Source organism: Sphaeramia orbicularis, chromosome 22 (assembly GCF_902148855.1).
Source record: "Sphaeramia orbicularis chromosome 22, fSphaOr1.1, whole genome shotgun sequence".
NCBI lineage: Eukaryota > Metazoa > Chordata > Actinopteri > Kurtiformes > Apogonidae > Sphaeramia > Sphaeramia orbicularis.
In genome coordinates, this window is record NC_043978.1 from 11,845,266 (window position 1) to 11,866,093 (window position 20,828).

Consider the following 20,828-nt stretch of genomic DNA (forward strand, 5'->3'; position numbering starts at 1 on the left):
ACCTCTGGCAGTTCACCGCTTACCTTTATACCATTTCAAGCTGTTCATTGGACTGGAACTGGTGGAATTTCAATACAAAACTGGAAAAATTGGGGTGTTCTAAAACTTTTGACCGGTAGTTTCTGTGTGTGTGTGTTTGTGTGTGTGTGTGCGCGCATGTGTGTGCGTGTGTGTGTGTGTGTGTGCGTGTGTGTGTGTGAAATAATTTACGTCTTTTATTAATTAATAGACTCTGTGCACCAGCTCTGTCACATACTTCTGATCTCAACAGTGATTGGAAAATCAGTTTCCGGTGCAAAATGGCAACTGATTTAGAGTCTGGTTTCGACCGACTCGATATGTAAAGTGTCATGAGATAACTTTTATGATTTGGCGCTATATAAATAAAATTTGATTTGATTTGATACTGCAGTGTTCATTCATCCACCGTTCTCTGGAACTTAAAAGTATCCCTCATATTAGATTTACTCCTTTTTCTTTGACAGTTGAAGCGTTTGAGTTTTTCTGCCCGTTCATTTGTCCGCTGTTGGGTCTGGAACAGGAAGTTAACTGGAAACTGACTATCCAGATCAGAAGTACGTCACAGAGCTGGTGCACAGAGCCTGTTATTAATAATAAATACAGATATGGAAGAAAAACGTCTGTAATTAAACCGTATTTGACCACAGTGTGCACCACACATGTTGTCAGTGTTGGGTTGAATCGTATAATATCATATAATCTTGCAGGTGTCAGTGTGTTTGTGTTTGTTGTGTGCTAGTGTGAGTGTGTGTATTAGATGAACACAATGTGGTTTGTAGGTTTTTGTTGAGCCTCCCCTTCAGTCTGTGTCACTGTGTTGACTCACAGAACAGAAGTACACGCCTGTATCTGCGTACTCCAGGTTCTGCACCGTCAACGTTCCACTGAAAGAGTCAGGTTTGGTGGTGGAGAACCTGTCGTTTCTGAAGTCTGGTTCGAAGTCAGAATTAGAAGTAGTCGTGAGCACCATCTGCTCCATGTTCTGTCCTGGCAGCTGTCGGTACCAGTACATCTGGTTGTACTCTACACCCTTAGTGTGACTGCAGTTCATGGTGGCTGTTTGTCCCATCTCTTTCCACAGAATCCGAGTCTGCTTTACATCGTTCCCTTCTGTAAAACCTGTGTCATGATATGAACGTTAGACTGAAATCTCAACATTGAAATAAGTAGTTCTGATGTTCTACTGTTTACCTTTGAAGCAGAGTAGAGCTAAAACCAGGATGAGGACGGTGTGTTGGACCTGGTCCATGTTGTGGAGGCTGTAGAAACACAAGTGAACCTGGTCCACAGTTATAGAGTAACAGGTGGGCGTGGCCATGTGGGGTTGGTTTGACACATCATGTGTGTTTTCAACAACACTTTTTATGACATTCATGTTTTTAATGTATGTCAACACAAGACAGTTTCAACAATAATAATAACAGTAACAGCAATAGTCATATTAACAATAGTAACAATAATATTAATAATGATTGCGTTTTGTATCATTTTCATCTTGTTGTGTCTTTTGTGTCATTTTTGTCAGTAACAAAATGAAAGAAAATTGGGGAAAAAAATGCACAGAATTTAACAAAATTCATGAAAAGAACCAATAAATTAAAATAAGCAACAAAATCAACATAAAATAACCCCCCCAAAAAACAAAACAAAAAAACACAAAAACTCACAAAATATTTCATATGGACAAAAATGAACACAATAAGTAACAAAATGATAATGAATCTTAATCTGTGTATCATTTCTTCTTTTCATATTCAATTGAGAATCCACAATAGGAAAACAAAAAAAAATGACTCAGTAATTCAGTATTCATGTACAAATCAAGAATAAAAAAACAAGTTGTTTTTCATTCTTTCAATTGTACCTGATTATATCCTGTCACATGATACAGGAAGTGTCACAGACAGAAAACAGATGAGAATACTCATCACAACGCCAAAGCCATGTTTCTAGGGGACGACTGAAAAAAAAAAAAAAAAAAAATCAGTTTTTTTTTTTTATTGTCATTGAGACATTACATCAGAGATGCACTGCAGAACGAAATTTCAATGGATTTTGGCCACGATAAAACCAATTCGACAAACACCATAAGAATAAAAAGATTAAAAATATATATATATAAATATAAGTTCAAACGAACAAAATGAAAAAAAAAAAAAAACGCAAAATGAATAAGATAATGAATGAAATTTGTAAAAATGGCCAAAATGATCTACAAAATGAACAAAACAATGAACAGAATGAACAAAATTACAAAAAAAACCTAATAAAATGAGAAATTAATCACAAAATGAATAAATTAATGAACAAAATGAGTAAAAAATATTCAAATCAAGTTTTATTTATATAGCGCCAAATCATAACAACAGTTATCTCATGACACTTTACATATAGAGTTGGTCAAAACCAGACTCTAAGCCAATTTACAGAAACCCAACAGAATCCTCCAGGAGCAAACACTAGTGACTGGTGACAGTGGAAGGAAAAATTACCTTTAACAGCAGAAACCTGGAGCAGACCCAGACTCCTGGAGGATGGACGTCTGCCTGGACCAGTTGGGGTTAAAGAGAGAGAGTAAAGGAGGAGAAAAGAGAGAGCGATAAAGATAGAGAGAGACTGGGGGAGAAGGGGGGAGGTATGGGGAGACACATGGATGCAGTTGATGCACAGAAAACTGAACTAGAACATCTATGGAAAAATATAATAAACACTATCATAACTATATGGATAAGTGAGTGATGACGATGAAGGCAGGAGAGAGGCAGGACCACAGCAGCAGGTCCAGAGATGAGCCAGGGAAAACCTGTGATGATCCTGGGAAAACGTGTGAGGCGATAAAGCACAGAGACTCCAGGGAAGAAGTCAGGTCAGTACATGTATTCACTGGGGCGTAAATAGAAGAGAAAATTAGGAGAGAAAAGGTCAGGGAGAAAGAGGAACAGAGCGGAGGTCATAGAGGAGGAGGAGGAGCAGAGAAGAGCTCAGTGTACCCAGATGAGTCTCCCATCAGTCTAAGCCTATAGCAGCAGAACTCAGATCAGCCTGAGCTGCCCTAAATATAAGAATCATTAAAAGGAATGTTTTTAACCTACTCTTAAACATAGAAAGGGTGTCTTCCTCCTGGACCGAGGCAGGGAGGTGGTTCCACAATCATGGAGCTTGATAGCTGAAGGCTCTGGCCCCCGTCCTACTTTGGAGATTCTAGGGACCTCCAGTAAGCCTGCATGTTGAGAGCATAGTGCTCTAGATGGATTGTATGGAACTAAAAGCTCTTTCAGATCAGTAGGTGCCTGGCCATGAAGGGCTTTGGAAGTGAGGAGGAGTATTTGAAGTCTGTCCTAGCGTTTACAGGGAGCCAGTGCAGAGAAGCCAACGCAGGAGAAATATGGTCTCTGATACTGGTTCTAGTCAGTACACGGGCAGCAGCACTTTGGATTAGCTGAAGGGTCTGTAAGGACTTTTTGGGACAGCCTGAGAGAAGTGAGTTACAATCATCGAGTCTGGATGGAATAAAAGCATGGACTAATTTTTCTGCATCGTTCTGTGTTAAAATATGTCTAATTTTAGTAATTTTACGCAGATGAAAGGAAGCAGTTCTGGAAATCTGTTTTATGTGAGAGTTAAACAATAGATCCTGATTGAAAATAACGCCAAGATTCCTCACAGTGGTTTTGGGATCCAGGGTAGCACCATCCACGGTGACTACTTCGCTGGACACTGCATCCCTAACAGTTTTTGGGCCAAACACAATGACTTCAGTTTTGATCGAGTTTAATAGCAGAAAATTGTTTGTCATCCAATCTTTAATATCTTTAATGCACTCCTGTAGTTTGGCTAGCTGATTGACTTCATCAGGTTTAATGGATAAAAATAATTGGGCATCATCAGCGTAGCAATGAAAGTTGATGGAATGTTTTCTTATTAAGTTACCTAAAGGAAGTATGTATAGGATAAACAGTACTGACTACAATAAACAAACAGAACAAATTAACAAAATCCCATATTTGTTGATTGACTTTTCTAATATATATATATGTGTGTGTGTGTGTGTGTGTGTGAGTCAAATAATTTACAGTCTTTTATTAATTAATAGACTCTGTGCACCAGCTACGTCACATACTTCTGATCTCAACAGTGATCAGAAAGTCAGTTTCCGGTGCAAAGCAGCGACTGCAGTGTTCATTCATCCACTGTTCTGTGGAACTTAAAAGTATCCCTTATATTAAATTTACTCCTTTTTTCTGACAATTGAAGCGTTTGAGTTTTTCTGCCCGTTCATTTGTCCGCTGTTGGGTCTGGAACAGGGAGTTAACTGGAAACTGACTGTCCAGATCAGAAGTACGTCACAGAGCTGGTGCACAGAGCCTGTTATTAATAATAAATACAGATATGGAAGAAAAACGTCTATAATTAAACCGTATTTGACCACAGTGTGCACCACACATGTTGTCAGTGTTGGGTTGAATCGTATAATATCATATAATCTTGCAGGTGTCAGTGTGTTTGTGTTTGTTGTGTGCTGTTGTGAGTGTGTGTATTAGATGAACACAATGTGCTTTGTAGGTTTTTGTTGAGCCTCCCCTTCAGTCTGTGTCACTGTGTTGACTCACAGAACAGAAGTACACGCCTGTATCTGCGTACTCCAGGTTCTGCACCGTCAACGTTCCACTGTCAGCGTCAGGTTTGGTGGTGGAGAACCTGTCGTTTCTGAAGTCTGGTTCAAAGTCGGGTTTAGAAGTAGTCATTGTGAACACCATCTGCTCCATGTTCTGTCCTGGCAGCTGTCGGTACCAGTACATCTGGTAGTAGCTTCCACCCTTAGTGTGACTGCAGTTCATGGTGGCTGTTTGTCCCATCTCTTTCCACAGAATCCGAGTCTGCTTTACATCGTTCCCTTCTGTAAAACCTGTGTCATGATATGAACGTTAGCCTGAAATCTCAACGTTGAAATAAGTAGTTCTGATGTTCTACTGTTTACCTTTGAAGCAGAGTAGAGCTAAAACCAGGATGAGGACGGTGTGTTGGACCTGGTCCATGTTCTGGAGGCTGTAGAAACACAAGTGAACCTGGTCCACAGTTATAGAGTAACAGGTGGGCGTGGCCATGTGGGGTTGGTTTGACACATCATGTGTGTTTTCAGCAACACTTTTTATGACGTTCATGTTTTTAATGCATGTCAACACAAGACAATTTCAACAATAATGACTGCAACAACAATAGTAATATTAACAATAGTAACAATAATAATGATAATGATAATCATTGTGTTTTGCATTATTTTCATCTTGTTGCGTCTTTTTGTGTCATTTTTGTCAGTAACAAAATGAAAGAAAATTGGGGAAAAAAAATGCACAGAATTTTACAAAATTCATGAAAAGAACCAATAAATTAAAATAAGCAACAAAATCAACATGAAATAACCCCCCCATTAAAAAAAGAAGAACTCACATAATGATTCATATGGACAAAAATGAACACAATAAGTAACAAAACGATAATGAATCTTACTCTGTGTATCATTTTTTCTTTTCATATTCAATTGAGAATCCACAATAGGAAAACAAAAAAATGACTGGTTAATTCAGTATTCATGTACAAATCAAGAATAAGAAAAACAAGTTGTTTTTCGTTCTTTCAATTGTACCTGATTATATCCTGTCACATGATACAGGAAGTGTCACAGATAGAAAACAGATGAGAATACTCGTCACAACACCACCGCCATGTTTCTAGGGGACGACTGAACTGAAGTGTCAGGAGTGATGTGTGAAAAAAGAGAATCTGCAAGAGTCATAAGAGTAAAAAGGACCAAAAATATTCAACAGAATGAACAAAATATGTAACTTGAAGAATATCTATCTATCTATCTATCTATCTATCTATCTATCTATCTATCTATCTATCTATCTATCTATCTATCTATCTATCTATCTATCTATCTATCTATCTATCTATCTATCTATCTATCTATCTATATATAAAAGAATAAAATAATCAACAGAATGAACAAAATATGTAACTGAAAGAATATATATATGAAAAAGAATGAAGTAATCAACAGAATGAATAAAAATGGACAAGTAAACAAAATAATCAACAAAATGAACAAAATTAGTAACGAATAAACAAATGACAAAAAAAAAAAAAAATCAGTTTTTTTATTGTCATTGAGACATTACATCAGAGATGCACTGCAGAACGAAATTCCAATGCCTTCTGGCCACGATAAAATCAATTCGATAAACACCATAAGAATAAAAAGATTAAAAAATATATACAAATATAAGTACAAACAAACAAAATGGAAAAAAAAACACGAAATGAATAAGATAATGAATGAAATTTGTAAAAATGGCCAAAATGATCACAAAATGAACAAAACAATCAACAGATTGACCAAAATTACAAAAAAGAAAGCCTAATAAAATGAGAAATTAATCACAAAATGAATAAATTAATGAACAAAATGAGTAAAAAATATTCAAATCAAATCAAGTTTTATTTATATAGCACCAAATCATAACAACAGTTTTCTCATGACACTTTACATATAGAGTTGGTCAAAACCAGACTCTAAGCCAATTTACAGAAACCCAACAGAATCCTCCAGGAGCAAACACTAGTGACTGGTGACAGTGGAAGGAAAAACTACCTTTAACAGCAGAAACCTGGAGCAGACCCAGACTCCTGGAGGATGGACGTCTGCCTGGACCAGTTGGGGTTAAAGAGAGAGAGTAAAGGAGGAGAAAAGAGAGAGCGATAAAGATAGAGAGAGACTGGGGGAGAAGGGGGGAGGTAGGGGGAGACACATGGACGCAGTTGATGCACAGAAAACTGAACTAGAACATCTATGGAAAAATATAATAAACACAATCATAACTATATGGATAAGTGAGTGATGATGATGAAGGCAGGAGAGAGGCAGGACCACAGCAGCAGGTCCAGAGATGATCCAGGGAAAACCTGTGATGATCCTGGGAAAACGTGTGAGGCGATAAAGCACAGAGACTCCAGGGAAGAAGTCAAGTCAGTAACATGTATTCACTGGGGCGTAAATAGAAGAGAAAATTAGGAGAGAAAAGGTCAGGGAGAAAGAGGAACAGAGCGGAGGTCATAGAGGAGGAGGAGGAGCAGAGAAGAGCTCAGTGTACCCAGATGAGTCTCCATCAGTCTAAGCCTATAGCAGCAGAACTCAGATCAGCCTGAGCTGCCCTAACTATAAGATTAACCAAAAATGAATGTTTTTAACCTACTCTTAAACATAGAAAGGGTGTCTTCCTCCCGGACCGAGGCAGGGAGGTGGTTCCACAATCATGGAGCTTGATAGCTGAAGGCTCTGGCCCCCGTCCTACTTTTGGAGATTCTAGGGACCTCCAGTAAGCCTGCATGTTGAGAGCATAGTGCTCTAGATGGATTGTATGGAACTAAAAGCTCTTTCAGATCAGTAGGTGCCTGGCCATGAAGGGCTTTGGAAGTGAGGAGGAGTATTTGAAGTCTGTCCTAGCGTTTACAGGGAGCCAGTGCAGAGAAGCCAACGCAGGAGAAATATGGTCTCTGATACTGGTTCTAGTCAGTACACGGGCAGCAGCACTTTGGATTAGCTGAAGGGTCTGTAAGGACTTTTGGGACAGCCTGAGAGAAGTGAGTTACAATCATCGAGTCTGGATGGAATAAAAGCATGGACTAATTTTTCTGCATCGTTCTGTGTTAAAATATGTCTAATTTTAGTAATATTACGCAGATGAAAGAAAGCAGTTCTGGAAATCTGTTTTATGTGAGAGTTAAACGATAGATCCTGATTGAAAATAATGCCAAGGTTCCTCACAGTGGTTTTGGGATCCAGGGTAACACCATCCACGGTGACTACTTCGCTGGACACTGCATCCCTAACAATTTTTGGGCCAAACACAATGACTTCAGTTTTGATCGAGTTTAATAGCAGAAAATTGTTTGTCATCCAATCTTTAATATCTTTAATGCACTCCTGTAGTTTGGCTAGCTGATTGACTTCATCAGGTTTAATGGATAAAAATAATTGGGCATCATCAGCGTAGCAATGAAAGTTGATGGAATGTTTTCTTATTAAGTTACCTAAAGGAAGTATGTATAGGATAAACAGTACTGACTACAATAATAAACAAAAAGAACAAATTAACAAAATCCCATATTTGTTGATTGACTTTTCTTATATATAGGTGTGTGTGTGTGTGTGTGTGTGTGTGTGTGTGTGTGTGTGTGTGTGTGTGTGTGTGAGTCAAATAATTTACAGTCTTTTATTAATTAATAGACTCTGTGCACCAGCTCCGTCACATACTTCTGATCTCAACAGTGATCAGACAGTCAGTTTTCGGTGCAAAGCAGCGACTGCAGTGTTCATTTATCCACTGTTCTGTGGAACTTAAAATTATCCCTTATATTAGATTTACTCCTTTTTCTGACAATTGAGCGTTTGAGTTTTTCTGTCTGCCCGTTCATTTGTCCGCTGTTGGGTCTGGAACAGGAGTTAACTGGAAACTGACTGTCCAGATCAGAAGTACGTCACAGAGGCTGGTGCACAGAGCCTGTTATTAATAATAAATACAGATATGGAAGAAAAACGTCTATAATTAAACCGTATTTGACCACAGTGTGCACCACACATGTTGTCAGTGTTGGGTTGAATCGTATAATATCATATAATCTTGCAGGTGTCAGTGTGTTTGGTGTTTGTTGTTGCTGTTGTGAGTGTGTGTATTAGATGAACACAATGTGCTTTGTAGGTTTTTGTTGAGCCTCCCCTTCAGTCTGTGTCACTGTGTTGACTCACAGAACAGAAGTACACGCCTGTATCTGCGTACTTCCAGGTTCTGCACCGTCAACGTTCCACTGAAAGAGTCAGGTTTGGTGGTGGAGAACCTGTCGTTTCTGAGTCTGGTTCGAAGTCAGAATTAGAAGTAGTCGTGAGCACCATCTGCTCCATGTTCTGTCCTGGCAGCTGTCGGTACCAGTACATCTGGTAGTAGTCTACACTCTTAGTGTGACTGCAGTTCATGGTGGCTGTTGTCCCATCTCTTTCCACAGAATCCGAGTCTGCTTTACATCGTTCCCTTCTGTAAAACCTGTGTCATGATATGAACGTTAGCCTGAAATCTCAGCGTTGAAATAAGGAGTTCTGATGTTCTACTGTTTACCTTTGAAGCAGAGTAGAGCTAAAACCAGGATGAGGACGGTGTGTTGGACTTGGTCCATGTTGTGGAGGCTGTAGAAACACCAGTGAACCTGGTCCACAGTTATAGAGTAACAGGTGGGCGTGGCCATGTGGGGTTGGTTTGACACATCATGTGTGTTTTCAGCAACACTTTTTATGACGTTCATGTTTTTAATGCATGTCAACACAAGACAGTTTCAACAATAATAACAGGAACAGCAATAGTCATATTTACAATAGTAAATATAATAATCATCGTGTTTTGTGTCTTGTTGCATTTTTTTTTTCAGTAACAAAATGAAAGAGAATTGGGGGAAAAATGCACAGAATTTAACAAAAAATTCATGAAAAGAACCAATAAATTACCAAATAAGCAACAAAAATCAACATAAAATAGCAAACCACCCCCCCAAAAACTCACATAATGATTCTGTTGGCATCTTTTCTTCTGATGGTTTGTCTATAAAATTGAGCAGATCTGTGGATAATGCTGCCCCCTACAGGACTGTACACAGACAATATTACAGTATGAAGCTGTCTGTAGATGCAGCTGCTGTCTAATACCCTTGTCGAGTTCATTGTTCTGGTCTCATGTGGCTTTTATCTGTTGAAGTGTGTAGATGTGTTACCATAGAAGGTTTTTGTCAAAGTTGGCAGGAGTTTTCATCACTGTGCTCTACTCGCTGCACAGAAAAACACAGCGCCGTCTTCGTTTTCGCTTAACATTAACATGTGAAGGGATGACGACTGGACCCTTCACCGCTCACATTATATGATCTTTAAACTTGTCTTCAACGCTGGATTAGAATATAGAACATAGCCAAGAAGAACCATCTCCGTGTCCCTGCAGACTGTTTGTACCACTGGATCATGTACCATTCAGAGTTGGAGTGGCTGCATTTAATCACTGCAGCGTCTCCAGGATGTTCATCATGGCAGAGGGATTCTGGTCAACGCTGTTTTTAGAGAGTTCTGCAAAATATAGAAAAAATGAACAGCTTCAGTAAAAGAAAAAAAATAGTTCCAATGTCCCTGTATGTCAGCATCATGTTCTACTAAGAATCAATCCCCAGTTGAATTTCGGAGGTTGGTCAGATTGTGTCTCTGTGTTAGAGTCCTGTGGTCTGGATCCCAGTAGAAGTGAGTGGTACTTTCACTGGAGGAGAACTCAACTAATTTAATCAAAGTCCATATATGACTTCTATCAGTGATCATAGGAACTATATTGATATCTGTAAGCATTTCTATTTTATAAACCGCACAATATGAACCATTATAGTAAGGCACATTTTGATATTTCAAAAATTGTCAAAAATTCCAAAACTGTGAATTTCTCAAAACTGTGACCAAGCTTTGTAGACATTGTCCTGAGGAAGATATAAAATCTGAAATGAATCCGACCTGTAGTTTTTGTTTGAAGAAATTGGTAACGAAGTGCCTTCACTAAAATGCAGGGGTTTGGACCAAAAGTCGGTTGTTTGGCATCATTTCTTACCTGTCAGACAGAACGGCAGAGCTGCTAAATGTACAAGGTAGCCTGAACATGATGCCAACAGATGAACTGAAGGGATCTGAGGTAGAAGATGATGGGAGGTCTCACCCCTTCAACAGTGGATTTCTGAAGTTTCCTGTTGTGGTGGTTGACGCAGAAGACGTCCTTTAAAAGCGGAGTCACAGGTGTCCTCTGCTTCCTGGTTCTTCTCTATGTTGGCGTTGAGTGTTGGAGGTTTTTGTGGAGGTGTCTGAGGTTCTTCAGTCACCGTGTCGTCCGCCTGCGCAGTAATACACACATCGTCTTCTGGCCAGTGTTGGAGTGCATGAAGTTCAGATTTGCTGGCTCCGTCTCCAGTTATTTTAAAATGCTGATGAAATGGACCCTTTGTGACGGGTTAGAGATTATGGTGTATCCCATGAACAGCAGGCTGGTGTCTTCCTCGGGGTTGGTAGTACCACCATATGGTGTTGAATGTTTTAACCAAATGGCTGCAGCTGATTACAGAGGAATCATTGACTCTCACTGTGAGCAATGGTGGATCCTGATGGACTTGAGTGGACACAGAACCTGCCATTAAAGGGAAAATGATTTTTTTTAAAATGAAAAAATAAAAAGGCGTAGTAGCAGTAATATTTTATGTCTTTAACCTCCTCAGACCCAGCTATGGGTTTTCCGTCCACATTTGTGGACAAGAGTTTCACAACTTTATACAAAAAAGAAAAGAAAATTGTCCACCACAAAGGACATTCCATAAAAATGTTAAAAACTGCATCTGAAAAAACTGTTGCATCATGATGTTTCCAATGTAGGCAGTTATTTAATAAAAACAAAACAAGTTTGTACTTTTGAGATTTCCTGGGTCTCAGGAGGTTAAATAAACTGGATGCAAACCTACAGGAGAAGCAGAGACTGAGCGAAGGATGGAGCTGATGTTTCTGGTCATGTTTCATCTTTATCTGTGGCCTTCGCTCACATGTACAGATAATATAGAAGGAACCTGAAGGGGAGGAGTTACAACTGTGGGAATGACACTGTTTGTTAGCACACAGTCATAGAATAGAATAGAATAGAATAGAATAGAATAGAATAGAATAGAATAGAATAGAATAGAATAGATCTTATTGTCACTGTCACAGGAACAATGAAAATCAATTTAGCAGCTCATTCATTTTAGCAGCAAAACACTTAGTGCAAAGGGACTGTATAAGAAAAAAAATAGAATAAAAAATATCAGAGTATTAAGATAAAGTAGGACCATGCAAGGGCTTCAGAATAAAATATTAATACACATGTGCTACTAAAGTAATGCGAGAACTCCAGAAATGAATGTGTAAGTGAATAATAAGCAAATAATAAAATGGACAATCAATGTACATGATGGAAATATGTGTGTAGTAAATATAACACAATATATCATAAAACGATGCTCTTTTCCTCATTTGCACACATTAATGAGTCTCGATCTGTAATATGACGCCATTATTCAGCTTCATTTATCTCACATTAGAGACATTTGGTGAAAATAGAATAATAGCATTGTTTTATGATATATTATTATGTTATATTTAAGTATTTTGTTGGTGTGTATATGTTTGGTTTTTTTTTTTTAGAGCAATGCATTGTCATTTTGTTTTTACATGACGTCTATGATGGAAATGCTTAAATGACAAATAAACAATCTGAATCTGAACATTTCGTAAATCTGACTTCAAACTTTTAGTATTTGGGCTGATTATCTGTTTCTGTGCTGCTCTAGTACAGAAATAGATTTCAGTTTACATAAAAAAACTGAGCATTTTGATATAAACATTTGGGTGTTTTGTTATTTGAAAGTATCGTAAAAGGTGAGTTTAAGAAAGTTTGTAGAAATCGATAAAAACACCCTTAGATCTGTGGGGTTAAGTATGAGGAAATGAAAGGGAAACCTCCCACAGTGGGTTCACAGTTCCACAGATAATGCAGCAGTCAAGTGTGTTTGGTTTTCCTCCTGTTCGCTGCTGCTCCAGCTCTTTGTGATCTGTGTTTGGAGTTGTCACTTCATGCATCTGTGGTTTTGGTGCGTCTTTCAAGTCACTTCCTCACCGTGTTCATGTACGTACTAACGATGCAGTAATACACGGCGCTGTCCGACCTTCACATTTTTCAACCGTGAACGGAGCCTGTCTCCGCCTCGTTCTTTGTGGCTGAGAACTTGTTCGGGGCTGAAATCTCCAAAGTCCGGTTGGTTTTTAAAGGGCACGGTGTAGACCCAGCAGCGCCAGAGTCCGACCCGGTGTCAGTCGGTACCAGGACATCTCAAAGTAAGTCCCACCGAGGTCATGGGCAACAGTCCATCTGAGCGGAAAGACCCCTCTGGACCAGCAACCACGGGGTCTGGTGGACTTTACTAGACCCTGGTCGCACCTGGAAACAGACCATAAACACACCAGGTTTTAACACAGACAGCTGAGGAGACTGACTTTGTAAAGGAACCAAATGAAAAACTGGTATGAATATGACAGCAGGTGGTGTGATACCTGCAGTAAAAGACAGAGAAACAGTCAGAATGAGCAGAGAGGTCATTGTGAGCAGAACAGTCGACATCTGCTGTCAGTGATGAACACCTGATTATATCCTGTCACATGATCCAGGAAGTGTCACAGATAGAAAACAGATGAGAATACTCGTCACAACCCACCGCCATGTTTCTAGGGGACGACTGGACTAAAGTGTCAGGAGTGATGTGTGAAAAAAGAGAATCTGCAAGAGTCAAAAGTAAAAAGGACCAAAATATTCAACAGAATGAACAAAACATTTAACATAAAGAATAATATATATATATATATATATATATATATATAATATATATATATTATATATATTTAGATGTATATGTATATATATTTATATATATACATATATATATATATATATTATATATATATGTATATATAAAAGATAAAATCAGCAATAGAATGAACAAAATATTTAACATAAATAATAAAAAAAAAAAAGAATGAAATAATCAACAGAATGAATAAAAATGGACAAAGTAAACAAAATAATCACAAAATGAACGAAATATATAATGAATGAACCAAATGAACAAAAAAGATTCAGATTTCTTTATTATCATTCAGACATTACATCAGAGATGCACTGCAAAACGAAATTACAATGCATTTTGGCCACGATAAAACAATTTGATAAACATCAGAAGAATAAAAAGATAAATAAAAAAAAAATTGTATATATAAATAATATATATATATATATATATATATATATATATATATATATATATATATATTTTTTTTTTATGTCACAGTAGAGTTCTAAATCCAGTAGGATTCCTAATCCTACTAGGACAGATAGTAATTTTAGTAAGACATTAGGATCTGAAGATTGGAATTCCAATCTGTCCTAGGAGATTTGCATTCCTACTAGGACAGATTGTAATTCTATTTGGAAGTGGGATCTGAACATTGGAATTTTGGAATTTCAGTCTGTCCTACGATTTCGCCATCACCATTCCATCTGAATTATTTTCATATCTTAGATACAGTATATGGCCCTTAGGTCAATACACATTGTAACCAGGATGCCAGCCGTCCTATCTGGTCCAACCTTATTCAGTGGCCGTTTGTAACTGTCATTGGTATGTAAATGAGACACATTTGTATTCAGAAATCGGTAGAATTTGAAAAACGTACCTGTAAACAACCCGTTGCCATGGCAACATACAATTTTATTATCTAATTGTTGCCAAGCCATTCAGAAGTGTACGATGTTAAAGTTGGCATTGGCATTTTGCTGCCCCTGGTCTAGATGGTAGGGTTAAAAGTAAAAGAAACAACAATATTCTTACAAACCATGATTGTTTTCAGAATTTACACAGACTTTGAATCTAATATTCTATAGCTAAGCTTCAAAGACTTTTTCTAAGACTTAAATGTGCTGCATACTACTCACTAGTTAAGTGACAATAACCTTAGTCTATAGTACTAACTTCAAAATTTCCAGCAAGTAATACTATAGAGGTTTTGTCAGTTGTTTTTTTCTAATACTTAAATGTGCTACATACTACTCAATAGTGACAATGAACTTAGTCTGTAGCTAACTTCAAAATTTCAAACAAGTAATACTACAGAGGTTTTGTCAGTTATTTTTCTAATACTTAAATGTGCTACATACTACTCAATAGTGACACTAACGTTAGTCTACAGCTAACTTCAAAATTTCTAACAAGTAATACTACAAAGGTTTTTCCTTACACTGATATAGATATGAAAGATCTGAAAATAATTCAGCTGGAATAGTGATGGCGAAATTGTATGCTTACCTATGCTGAAATTGACTGGAATTTTGGCTGTGAAATGATTCAGTCTATTTTCCATACATTTTGATAGAATCTGACATTCTCCTAATAGAATTCGAGATTGTCCTGACAGAATTCTTATATTTTTTGCCGTATTTTTCCAATCTTCAGATCCCACTTCCAAATAGAATTACAATCTGTCCTAGTAGGATTGCAAATTCTCCTAGGACAGATTGGAATTCCAATCTTCAGATCCTAATGTCTTACTAAAATTACTATCTGTCCTAGTAGGATTAGGAATCCTACTGGATTTCAATCTCTACTGTGATATATATATATATATATATATATATAAAAACACGGTGGTGCAGTGGTTAGCACTGCCTCACAGCAAGAAGGTCCTGGGTTCGATTCTAACACCAGTCGACGGGGGGTGGGACCTTTCTGTGTGGAGTTTGCATGTTCTCCTTGTGTCTGCGTGGGTTCTCTCTGGGTACTCCGGCTTCCTCCCACCATCCAAAGACATGCACTGATAGGTTAATTGGCTAAACTAAATTTTCCATAGGTGTGAATGTGAGAGTGAGTGTTTGTCTCTATGTGTTCAGCCATGTGATGAACTGGTGAAATGTCCAGGGTGTACCCCGCCTTCGCCTGTAGTAGCTGGGATAGGCTCCAAGCGACCCCCGTGACCCTAGTGAGGATAAAGCGGGTTCAGAAAATGAATGTATATATATATATATATATATATATATATATATATAATATATATATATATATATATTATATATGTATATGTATAGTGTGTGTGTGTGTGTGTGTGTGTGTCAAATAATTTACAGTCTTTTATTAATTAATAGACTCTGTGCACCAGCTGCGTCACATACTTCTGATCTCAACAGTGATCAGAAAGTCAGTTTCCGGTGCAAAGCGGCGACTGCAGTGTTCATTCATCCACTGTTCTCTGGAACTTAAAAGTATCCCTCATATTAGATTTACTCCTTTTTCTTTGACAGTTGAAGCGTTTGAGTTTTTCTGCCCGTTCATTTGTCCGCTGTTGGGTCTGGAACAGGAAGTTAACTGGAAACTGACTGTCCAGATCAGAAGTACGTCACAGAGCTGGTGCACAGAGCCGTTATTAATAATAAATACATATGGAAGAAAAACGTCTATAATTAAACCATATTTGACCACAGTGTGCACCACACATGTTGTCAGTGTTGGGTTGAATCGTATAATATCATATAATCTTGCAGGTGTCAGTGTGTTTGTGTTTGTTGTGTGCTGTTGTGAGTGTGTGTATTAGATGAACACAATGTGGTTTGTAGGTTTTTGTTGAGCCTCCCCTTCAGTCTGTGTCACTGTGTTGACTCACAGAACAGAAGTACACGCCTGTATCTGCGTACTCCAGGGTTCCGCACCGGCAACGTTCCACTGTCAGCTGTCAGGTTTGGTGGGGAGAACCTGTCGTTTCTGAAGTCCTGGTTCAAAGTCGGGTTTAGAATTAGCGATGGTGAGCACCATCTGCTCCATGTTCTGTCCTGGCAGCTGTCGTACAGTACATGTAGAAGTAGCCTCCACCCTAGTGTGACTGCAGTTCATGGTGGCTGTTTGTCCCATCTCTTTCCACAGAATCCGAGTCTGCTTTACATCGTTCCCTTCTGTAAACCTGTGTCATGATATTAACGTTAGACTGAAATCTCAACGTTGAAATAAGTAGTTCTGATGTTCTACTGTTTACCTTTGAAGCAGAGTGGAGCTAAAACCAGGATGAGGACGGTGTGTTGGACCTGGTCCATGTTCTGGAGGCTGTGGAAACACAAGTGAACCTGGTCCACAGTTATAGATAACAGTGGGCGTGGCCATGTGGGGTTGGTTTGACACATCATGTTGTGTTTTCCAGCAACACTTTTTATACGTTCATGTTTTTAATGCATGTCACACAAGACAGTTTCAGCAATATAATACAGTAACAGCAATAGTCATATTACAATAGTAACTAGAAGCACTCGGAGAGCGCAGACCTCCGCCAAGGCTGATCAGTGGCCCCCCCCGTGGCCCCCCCCACGCCAAGGAGGTTATGTTTTGCCAGGGTTTGTTTGTCTAGTTTGTTGTTTGTCTGTCCGTTAGTGTGCAACATAACTCAAAAGTTATGGACAGATTTTGATGAAATTTCTGGTCTGGGGTCCCCCCCCCACCCCGATCACCACCAAAATTTAATCATTCTTCCTTATCCCATTTCCAACAACCCTGAAAATTTCATCCAAATCGGCCATAACTTTTTGAGTTATGTTGCACACTAACGGACAGACCAAACAAACAGACAGACAAACAACAAACCCTGGCAAAAACATAACCTCCTTGGCGGAGGTCATTACAAAATAAGCAACAAATCAACATAAAATAAGCAAACCCACCTCCCAAAAAACTCACATAATGATTCTGTTGCAATCTTTTCTTCTGATGGTTTGTCTATAAAATGAGCAGATCTGTGGATAAACGCTGCCCCCTACAGGGACTGTACACAGACAGTGTTACAGTATGAAGCTGTCTGTAGATGCAGCTGCTGTCCTAATAACCCTTGTCGAGTTCATTGTTCTGGTCTTCATGTGGCTTTTATCGGTTGAAGTGTTGTAGATGTGTTACCATAGAGGTTTTTGTCAAAGTTGCAGGAGTTTGCATCACTGTGCTCTACTCGCTGCACAGAAAAAAACACAGCGCCGTCTTCAGTTTTGCTTAACTTTAACATGTGAATGGATACAGACTGACCCTTCACCGCTCATGTTATATGAGTCTTTAAACTGGTCTTCAGTGCTTGGATTAGAATATCGAAACATAGCCAAGAAGAACCATCTCCGTGGTCCCTGCAGACTGTTTGTACCACTGGATCAGAACCAGTCAGAGTTTGAGTGGCTGCATTTAATCACTGCAGCGTCTCCAGGATGTTTCATCATGGCAGAGGGATTCTGGTCAACGCTGTTTTTAGAGAGTTCTGTAAAATATAGAAAAATGAACAGCTTCAGTAAAAGAAAAAAATAGTTCCAATGTCCCTGTATGTCAGCATCATGTTCTATTAAAAATCAATCCCCAGTTGAATTTCTGAGGGTTGTCAGATTGTGTCTCTGTGTTAGAGTCCTGTGGTCTGGATCCAGTAGAAGTGAGTGGTACTTTCACTGGAGGAGAACTCAACTAATTTAATCAAAGTCCATATATGACTTCTATCAGTGATCAGTAGGAACTATATTGATATCTGTAAGCATTTCTATTTTATAAACCGTCAAAATATGAACCATTATAAGTAAAAGGCACATTTTGATATTTCAAAAATTGTCAAAAATTCCAAAAATGTGAATTTCTCAAAACTGTGACCAAGCTTTGTAGACATTGTCCTGAGGAAGATATAAAATCTGAAATGAATCCGACCTGTAGTTTCGTCACAGTAGGTGTTTGAAGAAATTGCTAACGAAGTGCCTTCACATAAATGCAGGTTTGGACCAAAAGTCGGGTTGTTTGGCATCATTTTCTTACCTGTCAGACAGAACGGCAGAGCTGCTAAATGTACAAGGAGCCTGAACATGATGCAAACAGATGAACTGAAGGGATCTGAGGTCAAAGATGATGGGAGGTCTCACTCCTTCAACAGTGGATTTCTGAAGTTTCCTGTTGTGGTGGTTGACGCAGAAGACGTCCTTTAAAAGCGGAGTCACAGGTGTCCTCTGCTTCCTGTTCTTCTCTATGTTGGCGGTTGAGTGTTGGAGGTTTTGTGGAGGTGTCTGAGGTTCTTCATTCACCGTGTCGTCCGCCTGCGCAGTAATACACACCATCGTCTTCTGGCCAGTGTTGGAGTGCGTGAAGTTCAGACTTCCTGGTTCCGTCTCCAGTATTTTAAAATGCTGATGAAACGGACCCTTTGTGACGGGGTTAGAGGTTATGGTGTATCCATGAACAGCAGGCTGGTGTCTCCTTGGGGTTGGTAGTACCACCATATGGTGTTGAATGTTTTAAAACCGAATGGCTTCAGCTGATTACAGAGGAATCATTGACTCTCACTGTGAGTGATGGTGGATCTGATGGACCTTGAGTGGACACAGAACCTGCATTTAAAAGGGAAAATGATTTTTTTTTAAATGAAAAAAAACACAGGCAGTAATAGCAGTAAATATTTTATGTCTTTAACCTCCTCAGAACCCAGCTATGGGTTTTCTGTCCACATTTGTGGGAAAAGAGTTTCACAACTTTATACAAAAAAAGAAAATAAAACTGTCCACCACAAAGGACATTCCATAAAAATGTTAAAAACTGCATCTGAAAAAACAGTTGCATCATGATGTTTCCAATGTAGGCAGTTATTTAATAAAAAACAAACAAGCTTGTTCTTTGTTGAGATTTCCTGGGTCTCAGGAGGTTAAATAAACTGGATGCAAACCTACAGGAGAAGCAGAGACTGAGCAGAAAGATGGAGGTCAAGGTCAAGGTTACTTTATTTATACCCGTAGGTAGATTTGTTTTGCAGTTTAGGTGATTGCCTTGGCATTACAACAACACATACATTGAACATGAAAGACAGGCACTTGATCACACTTACAGACAGGACAAAAAGTGCTCAGTGTTCCACCATTCATCTGTGTAGCAGCATGGATAAGTAAAAGAATAAAATAAATAAGATCAAATAAATAAAAACAAGATGCAATAAAAACACAGTAAAAACCAGAAAAGATAAAATAAAAACAATCTGGGATAAAAACCAGGATAAGAACATAAAATTTAAAAAATTAAAAATTTGAAGTCACAATAATAATAAATAGAGCAAAGAAATGAAATAAATAACTAAATAAGTTAGTAAAGTGCAATGTCACTATTTCTTACTGAGCTCAGTGACGGTGACAGGAACAAAGCTATATGTTTCTGATGCTGATGTTTCTGGTCATGTTTCATCTTTATCTGTGGCCTTCGCTCACATGTACAGATAATATAGAATGGAACCTGAAGGGGAGGAGATAGAACTGTGGGAAAGACACTGTTTGTTAGCACACAGTCATAGAATAGAATAGATAGAATAGAAATAGAATAGAATAGAATAGAATAGAATAGAAATAGAATAGAATAGAATAGATCAGCCCTGCGATGAACCTGGCGACTTGTCCAGGGTGTACCCCGCCTTCGCCCCTATGTAGCTGGGATAGGCTCCAAGCGACCCCCGTGACCCTAGTGAGGATAAAGCGGGTTTAGAAAATGAATGAATGAATGAAGAATAGAATAGAATAGAATAGACTGCCACCCAATCCACATAGCACCCGGCCCCTATGATTGCTTTACTTACACATTCATTTCTGGAGTTCTAGCATTACTTTAGTGGCACATGTGTATTAATATTTTATTCTGAAGCCCTTGCACGGTCCTACTTTATCTTAATACTCTGATATTACTGATATACTCTTATACAGTCCCTTTTGCACTAAGTGTTTTGCTGCTAAAATGAACTGAGCTGCTAAATTGATTTTCCATCGTTGCTGTGACAGTGACAATAAAATTCTATTCTATTCTATTCTATTGAATTCTATTCTGTTCTATCCATCCATCCATTATCTTCCGTTTATCCGGGGCCAGGTCGCGGGGGGTAACAGTCTAAGCAGGGATTCCCAGACTTCCCTCTCCCCAGAATCCTCCTCCAGCTCTTCCAGGGGGACCCCGAGGCGTTCCCAGGCCAGCCGAGAGACATAGTCCTCTGCAGCGTGTCCTGGGTCTTCCCCCGAGGTCTCATTTTCCAGTCAAAGTTTAACTGGCTGCATTTAATCACTGCAGCGTCTCCAGGATGTTTCATCATGGCAGAG

General features: G+C 38.7%; 2 gene segments (V, D, J or C); both read right to left on the bottom strand.

Annotated features, from left to right (window-relative positions):
• Positions 1-765: 765 nt before the first annotated feature.
• Positions 766-1,339, bottom strand: LOC115413207 (T cell receptor beta variable 18-like). The segment is given in 2 exon segments: positions 766-1,140; positions 1,213-1,339. Coding segments are annotated over 2 exon segments (447 nt in total).
• Positions 1,340-4,549: 3,210 nt separating this feature from the next.
• LOC115413692 (T cell receptor beta variable 18-like) overlaps positions 4,550-20,828 on the bottom strand; it is an 18,658-nt gene continuing 2,379 nt past the window's right edge. The window contains 2 exon segments of the V gene segment in view: positions 4,550-4,927; positions 5,000-5,087. Of these exon segments, the coding sequence occupies positions 4,605-4,927; positions 5,000-5,087 (411 nt within the window).